The sequence below is a fragment of the Centruroides sculpturatus genome, unplaced genomic scaffold, assembly GCF_000671375.1.
Source record: "Centruroides sculpturatus isolate CEXI.00-Female unplaced genomic scaffold, Cexi_2.0 scaffold993, whole genome shotgun sequence".
NCBI lineage: Eukaryota > Metazoa > Arthropoda > Arachnida > Scorpiones > Buthidae > Centruroides > Centruroides sculpturatus.
The window spans coordinates 124,129-140,336 of record NW_019385120.1 but is presented as its reverse complement, the minus strand read 5'-3'; the positions used below and the strand labels follow the sequence as shown (position 1 = coordinate 140,336).

Genomic DNA, 16,208 nt, shown 5'->3' with positions numbered 1-16,208 from the left:
TTCGTTCGAAAATCTTATAATAAAACATATATTGAAGATTCTATTATATGTAATGTAATGTATGTAATACAATATCTAAAAAGTAATATTATAGTTTATTAACTAATTTGATTTTGAATTGTAATAAACTTTTTGAACTACTTTAAAATGTTGCTGGATGGTTTACTCAGTTAAGTCATTAACTGGCTTCTTTGGAGGATGCGGGACCGAATCCGACGAGTCACTAGGAATGTTTAATTGATGATAAATCTAGGATATGTTGTGCCTCACCTCTCGTCATCTGATCGATCCTATTGTGAACCTGGCCGAATCTACGATGGATAAGAATAAAAAGTGTCCTCTTAGTAACTATATGGTGAAAAAGCTAAAAAGAAAAAAACTATGTAAAAATGTAAAACTCTTGTTTTCAGTTATAATATTCAAATTTTAAACGGAACCAAATTGTGGTCAAGTGGATAAAACCACTGAACATTGATTATAGGTCACTGGGTTTGCGCCTTACTAACGAACTGGCCACGTGGAGTTTTGCGTGTTTTCTTTAAATATCTAACACCTAAAAAGGGACAGTTTCCTACCGAATATGCACTCTTCCTCGACAAATCGCCCAAGTATTGCGTTGAATTCTTTCAATAATCCATTCCATTCCTATTATAGTTATCAATAATTGCGATTTATACATGGAAGAACAAAAAAAAATTCAGTTTTAAGAAGACTGTACTCAAATTTATTTGTTTATTTGTAAGTCAGTATTAAATGTTATGCAATAGGATATAGTAGTTTGTAAATTTTTGACTGTAAGTAAGCAAACTGGGCTATACTGAAATTGCGCTACTTCCACAAATAAATTAAATTAAATATTTTAACATTTTTATGCTGTAAATGTCTTTATTGGAAGTTTAAATATTGTTATACACTATATTTCAATAGAATTAAACTATAATGTCTAAGATACTTGAAAGATTGAAATTTATTTCGTTATGATTAAGATGGTATATTTTCATAATTCAAGTGAATTTTTCAAAACTGTAGGATTATAGAATTAATAGGATAAGAAAAGGGCGCTCTGCCAAAGGGGAGTGCCTCCTTGGTGAATTTCTATGGGATACTGGCTCCTATTTAAGTGTGAAGAAAAAACAGAAAGCTCGATGGGGTGAGGCTCGAACTCATGACCAGTGGAATTTTTTCGAATAACATTTAATTAGAATTATATAATAGGCTATTGATTTTAAAGAAAATAATTTTTAAATATTTTTGGCAAGGTATATCATTCAACCATCCAAGACTGCGTGCCACGGAAATAAAATTATTTATCGTTTATTTGATAAAGCTAGTAGATCAACTAGTAAAAAGAATAGGATTTAGAGAAATTTATATTCTATCAAATCGTATTTTTAAATTAAAAAGTATAAAAGCATTACATTAATATTATAAGAAAGTTTATCAAATTATTCCAATGTTAAAAATTGTACGACTCATGTGTTTAGAAATACTCTTCAAGAATTAAATTCGATTTTGAAACAACTCCAAATTCGAATTACATATTTTATACACATATCATAGCAAGTAAGCGAGTGTCAAATCTTTAAAAAAATTGAAATACGATCGCTCGATACATGACAAAAAGGATAATTCAGGAAAAACAAAGCAATTTTTAACTTGAAATTTTTGAAATTGGATTTCAAACAATATAAAAGTACCTTCATATTGAATAAATGCGATTTAATAATGAAAACTTGTTCTCTAGAGAAAAACAATCTTTCTTTTATGATAAAAATAAAAATATGTTAAAATAAATCTGAAAACTTGAGAATACATTATAAAATAAAATTATATAGAGTTTTTTAAAAACTTTGTAAAGAATTATTAAGGAAAATTATATTCTAAATAACATGTTTTTTTTTTCTTTTATTTATCCCAACTACTTTATTTCGGTATTATATAAAATCTTAAAAAAACCTAAAGTTGATATTTTAATTATAAAAGTACTAAAGAAAACTAATGAATGGATTCTTTATGAGATAAAAGATGAAATATTATGAGTGTCGTCTAGAATTTCAAAAATATGGATTTTTTAATAGATAATCAGTCGGCTTACTTTACAGTTATTATACAAAATAAACAAATTACGATTATTTTTATTTAAACTATAAAAACTATAAAAATAAGTCAGATATTTAAAATAATTTGAAAACTTTTGTAAAAAGCCTAAAATTTTGAGCTTTTTGAAGAATTTTTTTTTTTTATAAATATCAAAAGCTGGAGTAATGACTAAGACATCGTGGATTTACTTTGCTTTAAGATTCCAATACGTTTGGATCATACTTGTAATTTGATTTCAATTCTTTATCTACATTACGAATTTGAATGAAAATTCTATTATATTATAATTAAGACAGAAATAAAAATAAGCAAGGAAGAATAAAAAGATTCCAAATGGAATTACTTCAAATAATATAATCCAGTATTCCTGATAAGTTAACAGAATCATATGAAATTCTAGTAAAACGAACTTTTATAGGACAAATTTTAACACTAGTTACTTAAACTTTTTAATGTCAAGAAATTATTATTGCGTTGATTACTTTAAAATTTTTAATGTTCTTTAAGATATGTCTGAATATCAGTGTTTATGCTAAAACGATTTTGTAATTAATAGAATTAAACTTATGTTTTCATTTAATGTTTACAGATCTTTTAAAAGTATTAAACACAATAGAGAACATTTGTCTTTTAAAGAGTGATTGGTTTAGTTTATGTAATAAATAGATACTAAGTTTAAGCTATGCAAAGAATATGTATAATTTATTTAATATAAAGTCAGGATAATTGATTATTCTAGACAAAATACATTACATTACATGTTTACTTTATAATTTTAGATAGTTGAGTTTGTTTAGAATAATAGCATTAAAATTATTATGTCTCTGAACGCTCCGTCATGCCATTTGATGAGTAGGAAACAATGTCATTTCAGTTATAACACAATAGAAACGACATTCTATGTGAGTTATTCTGTGTATATCGAAATAATCACAAAGTTTAAATTTAAGCATTTAATATTAGATTAGAAAAGTAAATAAACAAAATTAAATTCAGAAAAAGCCTTTCGCATAGAAAAATTCTGTACATTTCTGTAAATCTCCCAAAACTTTCAATTTGTTACAATAAACAATTAATTGAAACAATTTTCCTGGAAGTTTCATTTAAATAATGAATTTATTCTCTATTTCGATATGATTAAAATAGTGTGTTTGATTTTAAGTTAATATATCTTCCCAAAATGTGAATATGAATAATCTTATAGATTTATTTCGCATTTCTATGTAGTAATGCAAATAATTATCTTTCAAAATATTTGAAGTCATGTAAGTCAAATATTTAAAGTGATATACATAACAAATTCTTGTTGAAAATACCGAGTTTTCGTAATTCAACGCTGTCTAGAGAGATATTTAGAAGTCCAAATGTAACCAAATTTAGTGTTGTCACATTTCAAGACATGCGAAAGACGTTTCTGTAAATAAAAAAATAGTATTAATATTAAATTTTGGCATTTTTAGGGTCTCAAGCAATAAAAATTTCATTTGTTCAAGATACTTGTGCTGTAGAGACCTTAGCAATGCAAGAGATTCTGCTCAATATGGTCCTAATTCTGAAAATATAAAACCTGAAGACAATGAACAATGCGTTCAATGGCCGACTGTATTTGACACTGTTTTCCCAATCTGCCAAATTTGCAGCATATCCTCCTTAATAACACTTTTTAAACAACTCTACAAATTAATCTACTTTTTTATTACTTACAGCGAGAAAAGTGTTATTGTGGAGAATTTTGACACTAATTTTTTATGGAAATATTTCGTATGTCTTGAAATTTACCAGAATCAAATTTGGTTACATTAAAACTGCTAAAAATCTCTCTAGATAGCATTAAAGTAGGGAGTAGTTTAATTACGATTACCTGGTATACAAGTTATATATTAATAAAAATTCTCTTCCAATAACAAGTGCAAGAAATAAGCACAAAATACCCTAAGCAAACAAAGCAATATAACATATAAATGAAATTTCAAAAACGGTTTATTTTGTATACGAAAAGGAAGATATAGGCCTATCATATTAAATGTTGCTTTCCATACTAGACTTTTGTTTAAAGAAATGATGATAAAAAATAAAAGCTAAATAATCTAAGCATATGTCATTTTGCTCATAAGTATGTGGGAAAAATGACATATGCTAGTATACATAAGCAAAACTCTGTTTTCATTGCAGAGAACACAAATAATTGGCGAGTAAGTTCAGCACATTTCATGTTACTCCATTTCTTGCAATTTGTGGATTGAATCTGAATCTCCTTCGACCGAAAATGAAGATACAACTCATTGCTTTATATGCAAGGCGGATTTTTCCTCATCGCTATCAGTATCATTGTCGGAACTTGTGGCCTTGTTAAAGAACAGTTTCCTCGCAATTTTCGTAGAATTTCGCGGTAAAATAGATCGAGTAATCTTTTAAATGCCAGAAATTTCAAACTGATTTCGATTTTAATGTAAATTTGGTCCTGGGTTTTCAGTGGCACAAGAACTTTTTGCATTGTTTGCTTGTTTGTTGACAACAGTACTGGTACTTTACGTTTCATCTTTTGATTTTTATAGGCCCAATTCAATTTAAAAATAAAACCTTCTATAAATTTCATTTGCAAATGTTTCATTTGCAAATAAACATTTGCAAATGAAATTTATAGAAGGTTTATATTTTTAAATATATTTTTACTCGAAATTTTTATCCTTTGAGTAGTTTGTGGAAAATGTTGTCAGCCTTCTGTCAACCCATTTCCTTATTCTTCATAGCAGAAGTTACTTTTTTCATTGATTCATAAGTAGTTAGTGTTAGATCGGATTCGTGTTTTTTCGGGTTTTCTTCAAATTCATAACACCTAAATAGTTACCAGTTATGTAAAATCCTCCCGGATAGTCTCGCTTTGCATATTATGTACAGTACGTATTGCTTTGCCTTATCCCGTTAATCCCGCAATCGTTTTAATTGATTCCGGAGACCAGTTTAGAATGTTTTCTAAATACAAAATTAAAAAAACAGAAAAACTTCATTAAAAAACCCAATAACAAAGAAATTTTAAGTTGTTAACTACTGCTCTTTCTTTTGTAACTAGAGATAAAACAGTAAACTGTATTTAGGATGTATTCTTCAGATACACAAACACATTTAATGGAAGCACGACATACCATACCATTTGGCTCTTAATACTATTGTCATTTTGCCCGCAGAAACAGTGTACTAAAAGTTGTCAGCATTAGCCAGACACCTAAAGCAACACGCTCTTTTTACTATCGTGTAGTAAATAGGCAGCATCTTTTTGAACGAGTCAGTGCCATAGAAACGGAAACAATTAATTTGGTGTTTTATGTATTTTTAAGTCTGAATGAAGTATTATGCTGTACTCATTTTTCGTGAAAACAATGTTTACCTCCTTTCTTATATACGTATAGATCGGTCAGAGATACATGAAAGGAAAGTTTACACAATAAGCGACATCATTCTGTAGGGACAATTGCATCCTACGCCAATAATTATAGAAACTACATGTTATGACGTTTTATCCAAGTATGTCATTTTGAGCTTATTTTCCCTAAGTACATTTTTTCTAGCTTAACATTTGCAAAAGAAATAAATATTAATGCATTCAATAACTATCATAAATAATTTTTATACAGTATATAATCCATGTAAGATATAAAATACAGCTCATTAAAACATAAACTTTCATAATGTTTTCTAAATACAAAATAAAAAAAAAAACAGAAAAACTTTATTTAAAAAACAATAACAAAGAAATTTTAAGTTGTTAACTACTGCTCTTTCTTTTGTAACTAGAGATAAAACAGTAAACTGTATTTAGGATGTATTCTTCAGATACACAAACACATTTAATGGAAGCACGACATACCATACCATTTGGTTCTTAATACTATTGTCATTTTGCCCGCAGAAACAGTGTACTAAAAGTTGACAGCATTAGCCAGACACCTAAAGCAACACGCTCTTTTTACTATCGTGTAGTAAATAGGCAGCATCTTTTTGAACAAGTCAGTGCCATAGAAACGGAAACAATTAATTTAGTGTTTTATGTATTTTTAAGTCTGAATGAAGTATTATGCTGTACTCATTTTTCGTGAAAACAATGTTTACCTCCTTTCTTATATACGTATAGATCGGTCAGAGATACATGAAAGGAAAGTTTACACAATAAGCGACATCATTCTGTAGGGACAATTGCATCCTACGCCAATAATTATAGAAACTACATGTTATGACGTTTTATCCAAGTATGTCATTTTGAGCTTATTTTCCCTAAGTACATTTTTTCTAGCTTAACATTTGCAAAAGAAATAAATATTAATGCATTCAATAACTATCATAAATAATTTTTATACAGTATATAATCCATGTAAGATATAAAATACAGCTCATTAAAACATAAACTTTCATAATGTTTTCTAAATACAAAATAAAAAAAAAACAGAAAAACTTTTTTTAAAAAACAATAACAAAGAAATTTTAAGTTGTTAATCCAAAAATTCAACTTTAAAAAGTAAAATAAAAATAGACGTTTTGCATTTGTTATCAAAACTTTAATAATAGATACAATAAAATATTATTATCTTAGAAAGTAAATTTAAACTTTATTTCAAATAAATATTAAATTTATTATGTATTATACGAATCATCTTTTGAGAATTTTAAAAATGTTTACTGCAATCTTGAATAATAAAATGAATAGAAATATAAAATAAAATAATATTAAATCAACAACTTCATTCACTAATAATATTAAAGCTTGGCATATAAAATATGAATAATAAGAAAATATACGTACTGTTGATAAAGTCATTATAAAGAATTCTTTAATCGTACTATATACAATAGGTCTATGTTTTTCGTTCGTTCTTTCGAAATTTATGCGGGTCATCGGAATTATTTGAATAAAATATAAAGAATAAAAGAGCATTTTTCAAGTGAATAAATACAGACTAAAAGTTAAATAAACCATGCATAAATATGAATGTATATCAACTTACACGTATCATTTTTTATCCTAAGAATACAATGTTCTGTATTAAGATTTAAGATACATAAATCATGAATAATTAGAATAATGAAAACAAATTATTATACAAGAGAATTTTATAAAATTTTCCCTCTGGCATTTTTTAACATTTTAAATTTTGTTTATTATATTAGAAATTTTATAATCATTAAAATAGTGAAATGTTAATTCTAATAAATTGCAATAATTTAAAATAATAATTTTAAAATAATTGTAAACGAAAAATATTAAAATTTAAGCACTTTGTGGAAAGAACTAGAATAAATGAAAAGTATTAAGAAGATTAATATTTACGTTCTTCTTCTGGAAATAAATAAAATTTAGTAACTTATATTTTTGTATGAAATAATAATTCTAATTCGATAAAATTATATGAATAAATAGAAAATAATTATTTGGTAAAAATTTGCTAAGCTCCTAAAGCTAAATTTAAAAGAAAAAAACTATAAGATATGCAAGAACGATGACAATTTTTCACTGAGAAAAAATGAGATAATTTTTTTTATTTTTCTCGTTTTTAAGAAATAAGTAACAGCAGAAGAAGAAGATACAAATGTATTTATTCATATGCAACAGTTGTATACAATAGATCTGTTATTTCATTCTTAACTCACTTTTATACATAACACAATTATTATAAGTTAAAATTAATCTATTTCTTATTAAATCAAGGAATTAAAAATGTATTACGAAATATTTGTGTATATGATGTGAGCTATTAGTAACGCAAATCAATAGTTACAGTATATGATACAATAACACTGTTGCATATGATCCACTGCATCATTGATGTGTGATTGGGTTATTATATATTGGCAGCATATAATATTGTTCATTTACAGTGCTAGAAAAAATGTGCTTAAATTTAAGAAGAATTATGAATATTGTTTATAATTCATCAAATTAAAAGTAAAATAGAAAAAATAAATTAAAGAGTGGCAGCATTTCTGCCTGGCATTGTTATGATGGTGCATTTTACTGTTGGTGCCGCAGACAGTTTCTGTAACGTCTTATTTAATCGTTTTTTTTTTGTATTATGTTGAAATTTCAGTTATTATTTCTTGTGTATTGTCAATCATCAATTGCTTCGTTGTTTTACAGTACAATTTAATTTTTGTTTTAGCAACAATTAATATTAACAAACAGTTTGACAGAGAATTACGATTTAGTTTTACATGTACTGCTTCGCAATACTGAGTGTGCGTGTGCATAAAAAGTTCTGTTTTAAAGTGTTAGTCCACTGTTACATAAAGCCGTTATTTATACGTTTCTGTATAGACTATATTTTGTTCCTTCAACTGAAATGCCAGCAGTTTACACTCGTTTGACTGGTAGTACCAGGCTAAGTGGAGTGAAAAAAATTTAAAAGCAGCAATAGAAAAACTACATAATTCTGAAATAAAATTACATGACGTGGGCTAAGTCAACTAGAAATGTTAGTTAACCTAACTTATCATTTAAATTTGATCAGGTTATTCGTGATTATTGCTTTAAGTTTCATTTGTGTTATTTCAGTTACTGTTTCATATTGTTCGATTTATCTAGGTTAATAAATCACAAATCTATTGGAGTTCAGGGTAACAAGTTCTTACTCTCAAAATTTCAGGGAGAGTTGTCGCATGAATACTGCATTTTAAAAATTTATTACATAACTACAGGAAAATAAATCGGAAAAAACTGCACATCACTTGAAAGATTAGATGTACAAGAACACAAAAATTTTTTCATAAAGTTTGCACATTTCATTGATGAGTTATGCTTCTCTTCTGGAACTATTTTAAGTATTGTTTAATACTTTATTTGTATTCTTTTAACTTGAATAACATTAATCAATTGCTTAGTTATTTATTTAAGAAAATTATTTAACCTTTCAGAGTTGATTTCCTCCCGTGATATTACAATGGCAGCTTTAAGACCAGAAATATTATTATGTCGTTTTCTGCAAGCATAAATCATTTTGATTAAATCTCCCAAAAGTTTTCTATAAAATTTACATGCTGGTCAAAGTAGTAAAACTTTGATTTTGTTAACAGTGATTCATTCCAACATTGAGAAAGTAGTTAAATTCGAGCATTTCCTTACTGAAAAATAAAATTTTTTCTAGCACTTCATTATGTAAGGGGAGAAGAGTTTCCTAAAATATCCTAATAATTTGCATGTGAATGTAGTAACAAAGACAGATGTGCGAATGATGTTCAAAACAGTCTTCAAGTAAATTCTTCACGTAAATTGTGCCAGTAATAGATAAAATGTACAGGTGATGAAAAATCCCTAATTATTTTTTTAAAAAACAACGTGTTTCCACATTTTTGTACATTTGGTATATTCAGTTGTGAATTCTACGTTTGTTTCAGTATGGTTAGCTGCTAACTTTGACTTCAATTTCACATATTTATGATTCAGAAATTATCCTAAAACTTATCTAATTGACTTGAAAAATAGAGTTATGCTATAATTTCATATGAATAAGCACCTGTAAACGGACTTATTCTAAAAATTGCTGTTTTGTCTTGAAGAAAAAACTTCTTCGGTCTATCATAGCGCCATGTTTTGCTATAATTTTCAGTGTCCTTTAAGTAATTCTGGATAACTCTTTGACCTTCCAATAACTGCTGCAAAAACATAAATGTGATTTACCATACTCTCGATATGCATTTATCTTGTCTTTTTCTTCATCGCTTAATGTTTCCCCAGATATAATTTTTTATGAAATAGAATAAACATGACACTAAAGAGATGTGTAAATTAAGCAGTCAGTACCATTAGTATATAAAAGTCTTATGAAAGTTATAAAGCATAAAAATTTGATTTTGGTTTCAAACTTTTTCCAGGACAAATAGAAGAGATAATTATTATTTTTAAATTTCTCAAAAGTGAGAACGTATATTATTTAATTTCTCTGTATTATCTTTATTATCGTGCATAATAAATTTATTAAATTGTTTTAAGCTCTGTAATCTCAATTTTTTCCCCCAGAACTGTATACTGAAATTTTATTAATATTTTAACCTTTACGTTACTCATTTATTGAAGCAATCTGCATAAGTAATCAATCGAATATAAAAAAATGTTATAAATAATTTATAATAATAAATCCTTATTTACCTTAAGTTTTTGTAATTTGTGTCGTGTATTAAACTATGTGACCGGATCATTGCATTGATAGTTATAAGAAAAATACATGAAGATGACAATTATCTTTATCGAAACTTTAACTTAGTGAAAAAAATTAGTCTTATTCATTAAAAATAAAAAATAATATATTCATCTTATATATCATTATAATTAAAATGACCGTTCCCTTAAATTGTAATTTTAATTGGTAATAAAAATATTTGTATTACTCTTATTAGCAATTTTTTTTTATTATTTTTAATGACTGACTATTTTTATTCAGAAAACTAATTATCAGTAATTAAAGAGAATAAAACAATGAAACTTGGACATATTTCTAATAACAAACGAAAAACAATTTGATTTTTTCAAACAAATCCTTTATTCATCGATAAAGTACTACTTTAGTCTTTGTAAGCGAAATTACTAATTAAGAAATGCTTTATTTTCAATATTTCTAATAAAAGTCATAATTTTTTTTATAATTTGAAATAATCAAAACCTTATCAATGCTTCAAATATTAATATTGTTATAGTTACACTTACCTCATAAACCGAAAATTAAATAAAAATATAACAAAATAAATATCTGGTTATATTTTAAATTATTAGCTTAGTTTATAACGGAATTATATTAAAAAAAAACTGGTATACAAGAGAGCCCAAAAATTAGATAACGTAATTCAGTCACCTTATTGAAAGCAATTGACTCAGGAGTAAGGTTTCTTGTCAAAAATTCTCAGAATAAGCAAAAATTTTTCTTGATAAATTTGAGATTTTTTAAATCTTCAGTTTCCTTTTACTAAATTATTAGATCAAAATTAAACAATAAGCTTTTTAAAGGAAATTAAATAACAATTTTTAACGTTAAATATTCAAATATCTAAGCAATCCAAATATTTAAATAAGATTAATGATTTTTTGTTATGGAAATGAAAATTAAATTATATTATTTGAGAAATTGTAATAAAACGAATTTTCAGAGGAAAATGTACTTTAGCCAAAGAATTTGGTACAGAATGTAATACAATCAAAGAAATTGAACATCCATCAAGATACTTGAGTTCAACCATCAAGATATTTGCATCAAATAGAAATGAAAGAAATATAAGCAGTATAATGTGACACTGATTAAAAAACTTTCTGTTAAACTCACTGCAAACAATTAGACTTCTGTCAACCTAAAATGAAAGAAAGTTTTCTACTTTATTTCATTTGTAATGAAACAATGATCCGAACTTTTCCAAACGAACATTTAATCTTTTTGTTTTTTAACATTTTATTTAACAAAAAATTTATATGTTAAATATATCAATATTTTAGTAACGGATCAATAAGTAATCAAAGGGAGGGACTAACTCAAAAATTAATATTTGAATAAGTAATAAGTATTTTTTACTTTTCCGGCTATTACATATAAAAGAAAAAAAATATGGCAATCGATCAAAAAATGGTCCTCCAAGATTTTTACATTTTTAGACTCGGGGACCTTAAAACGACGAGAAATGTAAAAAAAATTGCGGGTTTTTCCTGTATGTATGGATGTTAGTGTGTGTGTGTGGGAACACAATTTTGTTCACCAGCTACAACGTATAATAACTCTTGTGCCTTTTGTCAGAAATTTCTGAAATTTTGCAAGGGAGTTTGTGTATTAGGGGATTTATGCCATTAGTTTTGGTGGTTAAAGGTCAAGGGATGGGGAGATAGCTAGGTTCAGGAGTCATATCTCGAATACAGTCGGATTTAATGACGATTTTACTCGTTACTAGAACAGTATTTACAACTTTTTTAAAATATAAACTCATCACTACCCTCAAAAGTAAGTCTTGTTATAATAATTAATAATATAAAAAGCTTTAAATAAAATATCAGATGGCACCAAATTTTAAATTCTTTTGCCGGGAAAGTTATGCAACTCGTTACTTGTACTGTAGATTGTCCGATAGACCACATTTGTCATCATAAATGCTTTTTTAAAACAATATTTTGAAGTCTGAATAACTAAATTAAAAATTTTTTCGGTATGTGAATGGAAAGGATTTCTGTAGCCTCCTTTTGTATTCGCTTTTCTCAGTAGTAGTGCTTTATGAGTAATTAATTGTTATTCTGGAAACTTAATGTGTTTTTAACAAATATGTAATGTTACCTGTCAGTACGCTGTCTCAATATAATAACTTTTCTGACAATCAAATTTTATGATCATAAACAAAAAGTTGTTATATTCATATTCATTTGCAAAATCTAAAAATGAAACAAACTTTGTAAGATGCAACAAATTAATACACTTAATGTTAGAAATTACAAACTTAAAATCTATACATTTTAATGTTCTCGAAGAAAAAACTTTGATGATTTTGAAATGCGATAAATAAAGAAGCAACTCGTGAATTATATGGGATTTTAATAAATCCTGTATAATAGTAATTAATAACAACAACTGTGCATTAGACACATTTTCCACACTTAAATTTATTACGTATTTCATTTAATTAATTAGACATTGACTTTCCACCTTAAGTGAAGTAAAATTCCACGATCACGTCTTTCAATTCAAAACATGCTAAGAATGTTAAAGAAAATGTCTTTCGTGATTCTAAACCGTACATCACGGAAATGTTGTAGATACAGAAGTGAAGAATGTTTGTTAATATTTTTCAATTTAGCAAACATTTCCAAACGGTTGGCTAACACGTTTGCATTACAGGCATGATTCCTATTGCTATGTGAAAAGGCATTGCGATTCTGTTTCTACCTTTTGTTTTGAACTTTTAATACTTTTCACATAAATTCTACAGTGCATCTGTTTACAATATTTTATTGATTGTTCAGGTGAATAATGTTATATTTACATCTATTTGTGGAAACATATCATTATTTGACATTATTGACTCTAGTACTTCAATTTTGTTAACGTTTAAAAATGTTTTTAGCACATTTTCTGTTGATACACTATTAAAATATCTATGAATGTTACTGTATATATATAATAAATTTATCTATTCCTATCTCAGACGAAAATATAATTTACACTATCTTTTATTCTTTGATTTATTAGTGTTTAATAAATAAAAATAGTTATAACTGAATTTGACTTTACTTTTTCAATATCATTGTTTTATTGAATATATACGTTGTTTATGGTCTCTTTTATTTCTCTATCGATTGTAAAATTATTTGATATTAAATCTAATGTAAATTTATTTGTATCACAATTTCCAGACCTCGCTCAATTCAAATTGAAAATCTGGGTTCATCGACATCTGAAACATATACATATGATGCATTGTAAAATATTTAAGGTTTTTTGTCTCATAAACCATTTGCTAAGTCAGTATGAGATGTTAATTTTAAATTTTCCCTGACTATAATCAAATAATATTAATGTAAAACGCCAAATGAAATCTGTGAAACATGGCACTACACTCATTGACCAAAAAAAAAAAAAAGTTGCACACCCAAATATAATCGTCTAATTACTGCAAAACCGGCATACAGATCAACTAACGTATGTAAATGAAGTTACAGTTTGCCATTAAGGATTAGAGTCGTGGTAGGATTGCATGACAGGTAATGCTATCAGAGTGCCTTAAATTAGCTAGCAATTCAGTATCCTGAAGACTCGTAGAGGTCTAGTGTTCAAAATTTTCAACGTAGCTGTTGTCTTGAAAGCCAGACATGCCAATATGACGTAGTTAGATATTTTATACAGTTGACAGACTTTAAGAAAGGTCACATCATCGGGCTGAAGAAAGTAGGATGACAGTTTCGTCGAATTGTCTGCCATTTGGGCCGTACTGAGCAGACTGTGAGCAAGTGTTCGGATCAGAGAATAAGTCAGAGCCCAGCAAGCAGTTTCTGGGTGCTGCAGATAGATCACCATAAGACATGATTGTCTGATCGAGAAAAAAAAAACATTGGCAGGCGACTAATAGAGGCAGATTTTCTTTCACGGCATAACTATCACCCTGTTTTTAGCACTTCAGTATCGCGGGCTTTGTTTGCAGTTGTGTCGTAACAGAGAAGCGTGGACTGCTACGGCCTGGCAGTGTATCGTTCTTAGCAACGAATTCCTATTCTGTTGGGAACGGACGACCGTCATGTGCGTGATTGAAGAGCTTATCAGTCGATCACTACGCTACAGCGTAATATTCCCATTGCTGATACGCTGGTTCTGTGAAGTCATCTCGTATGACAGGCGGTTCTTTTTAGTCAGTCAGTCAGTCAGTCAAAATAATCTTTATTGTCTGGCACCGCTGAACACAGCCAGACAGAAATGCAGAAAAATACATAGTAGATACATGCTGTTAGTCATAGAAGGGATACAATAATATAATGGCAGAGAAAGGGAAAGTAAAATGAAATAAAATAAATAAATAAAATAAATAGAAATAAAAATTAAAATTAAATATTATAAAAGATTAAAAAATAAAAGAATAAAAATAAAAGTACACTATAACTAAAGTAACATTGCTGTACATCAAAGTCTACGTGCTGTTATAGCAGAGCAAGGTGTGTATATACATTGTCATCAAGGCTAGAGTGAAACAGATCACTCGTGGGATCCGTTGACCTGATCAGATCAACGGATCCCACATCTAATAGAGTAGAGTGAAACAAATTCCTTTAACAAGTTAAAGTTGCTGTTGTTTTGTAAGAAAAAATCAGGCTTTACCAGCCAGTCTATATTGTTCATATTGGCATGCTGCATGCACTGATACCTGATGTCATCCAGCATAAGACAGTTGTATAAATAGTGCATGACACCGTCCCGTACCCCACACAGCTGACAGCAGTCAGAATTAGAGTGATGAAACCTTTTCAAGTAAACACGAAAGCGCCCGTGTTCTGTCAAAAATTGGGCTAAATCATGTGTGGGCTGAATTCATTTGCTGTGAACGCGTTCCTTTACCTTTGGGATAAAACGTCTTGTTATGTGTTGTTGTGGGATCTCGTCCCAATCCATTTGCCAAGTTTCCAAAGCATTGTCCCAGATAAGGTATTTAAGTCTTGACTTAGGAATGAGATTGTAGGTAGGAGGAGTATCAGGATTAGGCGTTACGTTTCGCGCCAGAAAGTAACCTGGAATGCCGCTGTGGAATGCATGTGTCCTTTTACCTGGAATGCCGCTGTGTCCTTTGATCCAATTGATGGCATACTTGTTAAAAGACGTAGAAGCTGCAGCAAAGATGTTGTTCGCAACAGGGCGAGTATTATCCTTATCCCCCAAAGCAGTAACAGTCGCAGCACTGTCTGTGAAGATGTTTATCAGTTTGTTCACAACAATAGAATTGCACCAGTTGGTTTCCATCAATAAAGCGAAGATATCAACTTGGAAATCAAAGCATTCCGGGTGTAGAGCAAAAGAATCATTGTAAACCTCCTCACCGGTCTGAAAGATTACAAAGGCACTTGCCATGCCGTCTTTTGACTTGGATCCATCTGTAAAAGCTTCAATCTCTGTAGAGGTAACACGAGGAGCGAGTCCCTTCCTTAAGGCGGGATGTGGGAGTGTAGATACAGGCCTGTCTAATTCAAACATGGTGGCATTAAAGATGGTTCCGTTAATATCAACATCCCTGCCCCTAGAGATACAGAAACGTTTGCTATTAAATTGGAGAAATTGGATGATGGGAAGCTTCCCAGCCACCACAGGGAGGGCTGCATTTGAAACAGTGGAATAGCACCTGGTAAGTCGTAATAAGGCAATCCGTTGTGCAGACCTCAGTCATCGATGGTTATGAAATTGAGAGGCAGCAGCGCTCCAAACCAGCAGATGCATATGAGATAGTTGGTAAAAACAAGCAATCATATATGGCATTGACTGCCTCAAAACCGAGGCCCCACTTGCATCTGGCAACCCTTAAAAGTCCATTAAAGGTCAAGTTACTTCGACTAGTAATGTGTTTTATATGCTGTTTCCAGGAGAGTTTATGATCAATCACAACCCCAAGGAAAGTGAGGTGACTTA

At 28.8% G+C, this 16,208-nt stretch overlaps 1 protein-coding gene across 1 annotated transcript; it reads right to left on the bottom strand.

The window, feature by feature from the left end:
- Positions 1 to 15,122: 15,122 nt before the first annotated feature.
- LOC111635046 lies at positions 15,123 to 15,779 on the bottom strand. Its single transcript, XM_023379895.1, has one exon. It carries the CDS (start codon positions 15,777 to 15,779, stop codon positions 15,123 to 15,125), a length of 657 nt encoding a protein of 218 aa, XP_023235663.1.
- Between the last annotated feature and the right edge of the window lie 429 nt (positions 15,780 to 16,208).

Bases quoted from the DNA above. Each gene is read 5' to 3' on its own strand.
- LOC111635046 (XM_023379895.1), bottom strand. From the start codon at position 15,779: ATGTTTGAATTAGACAGGCCTGTATCTACACTCCCACATCCCGCCTTA.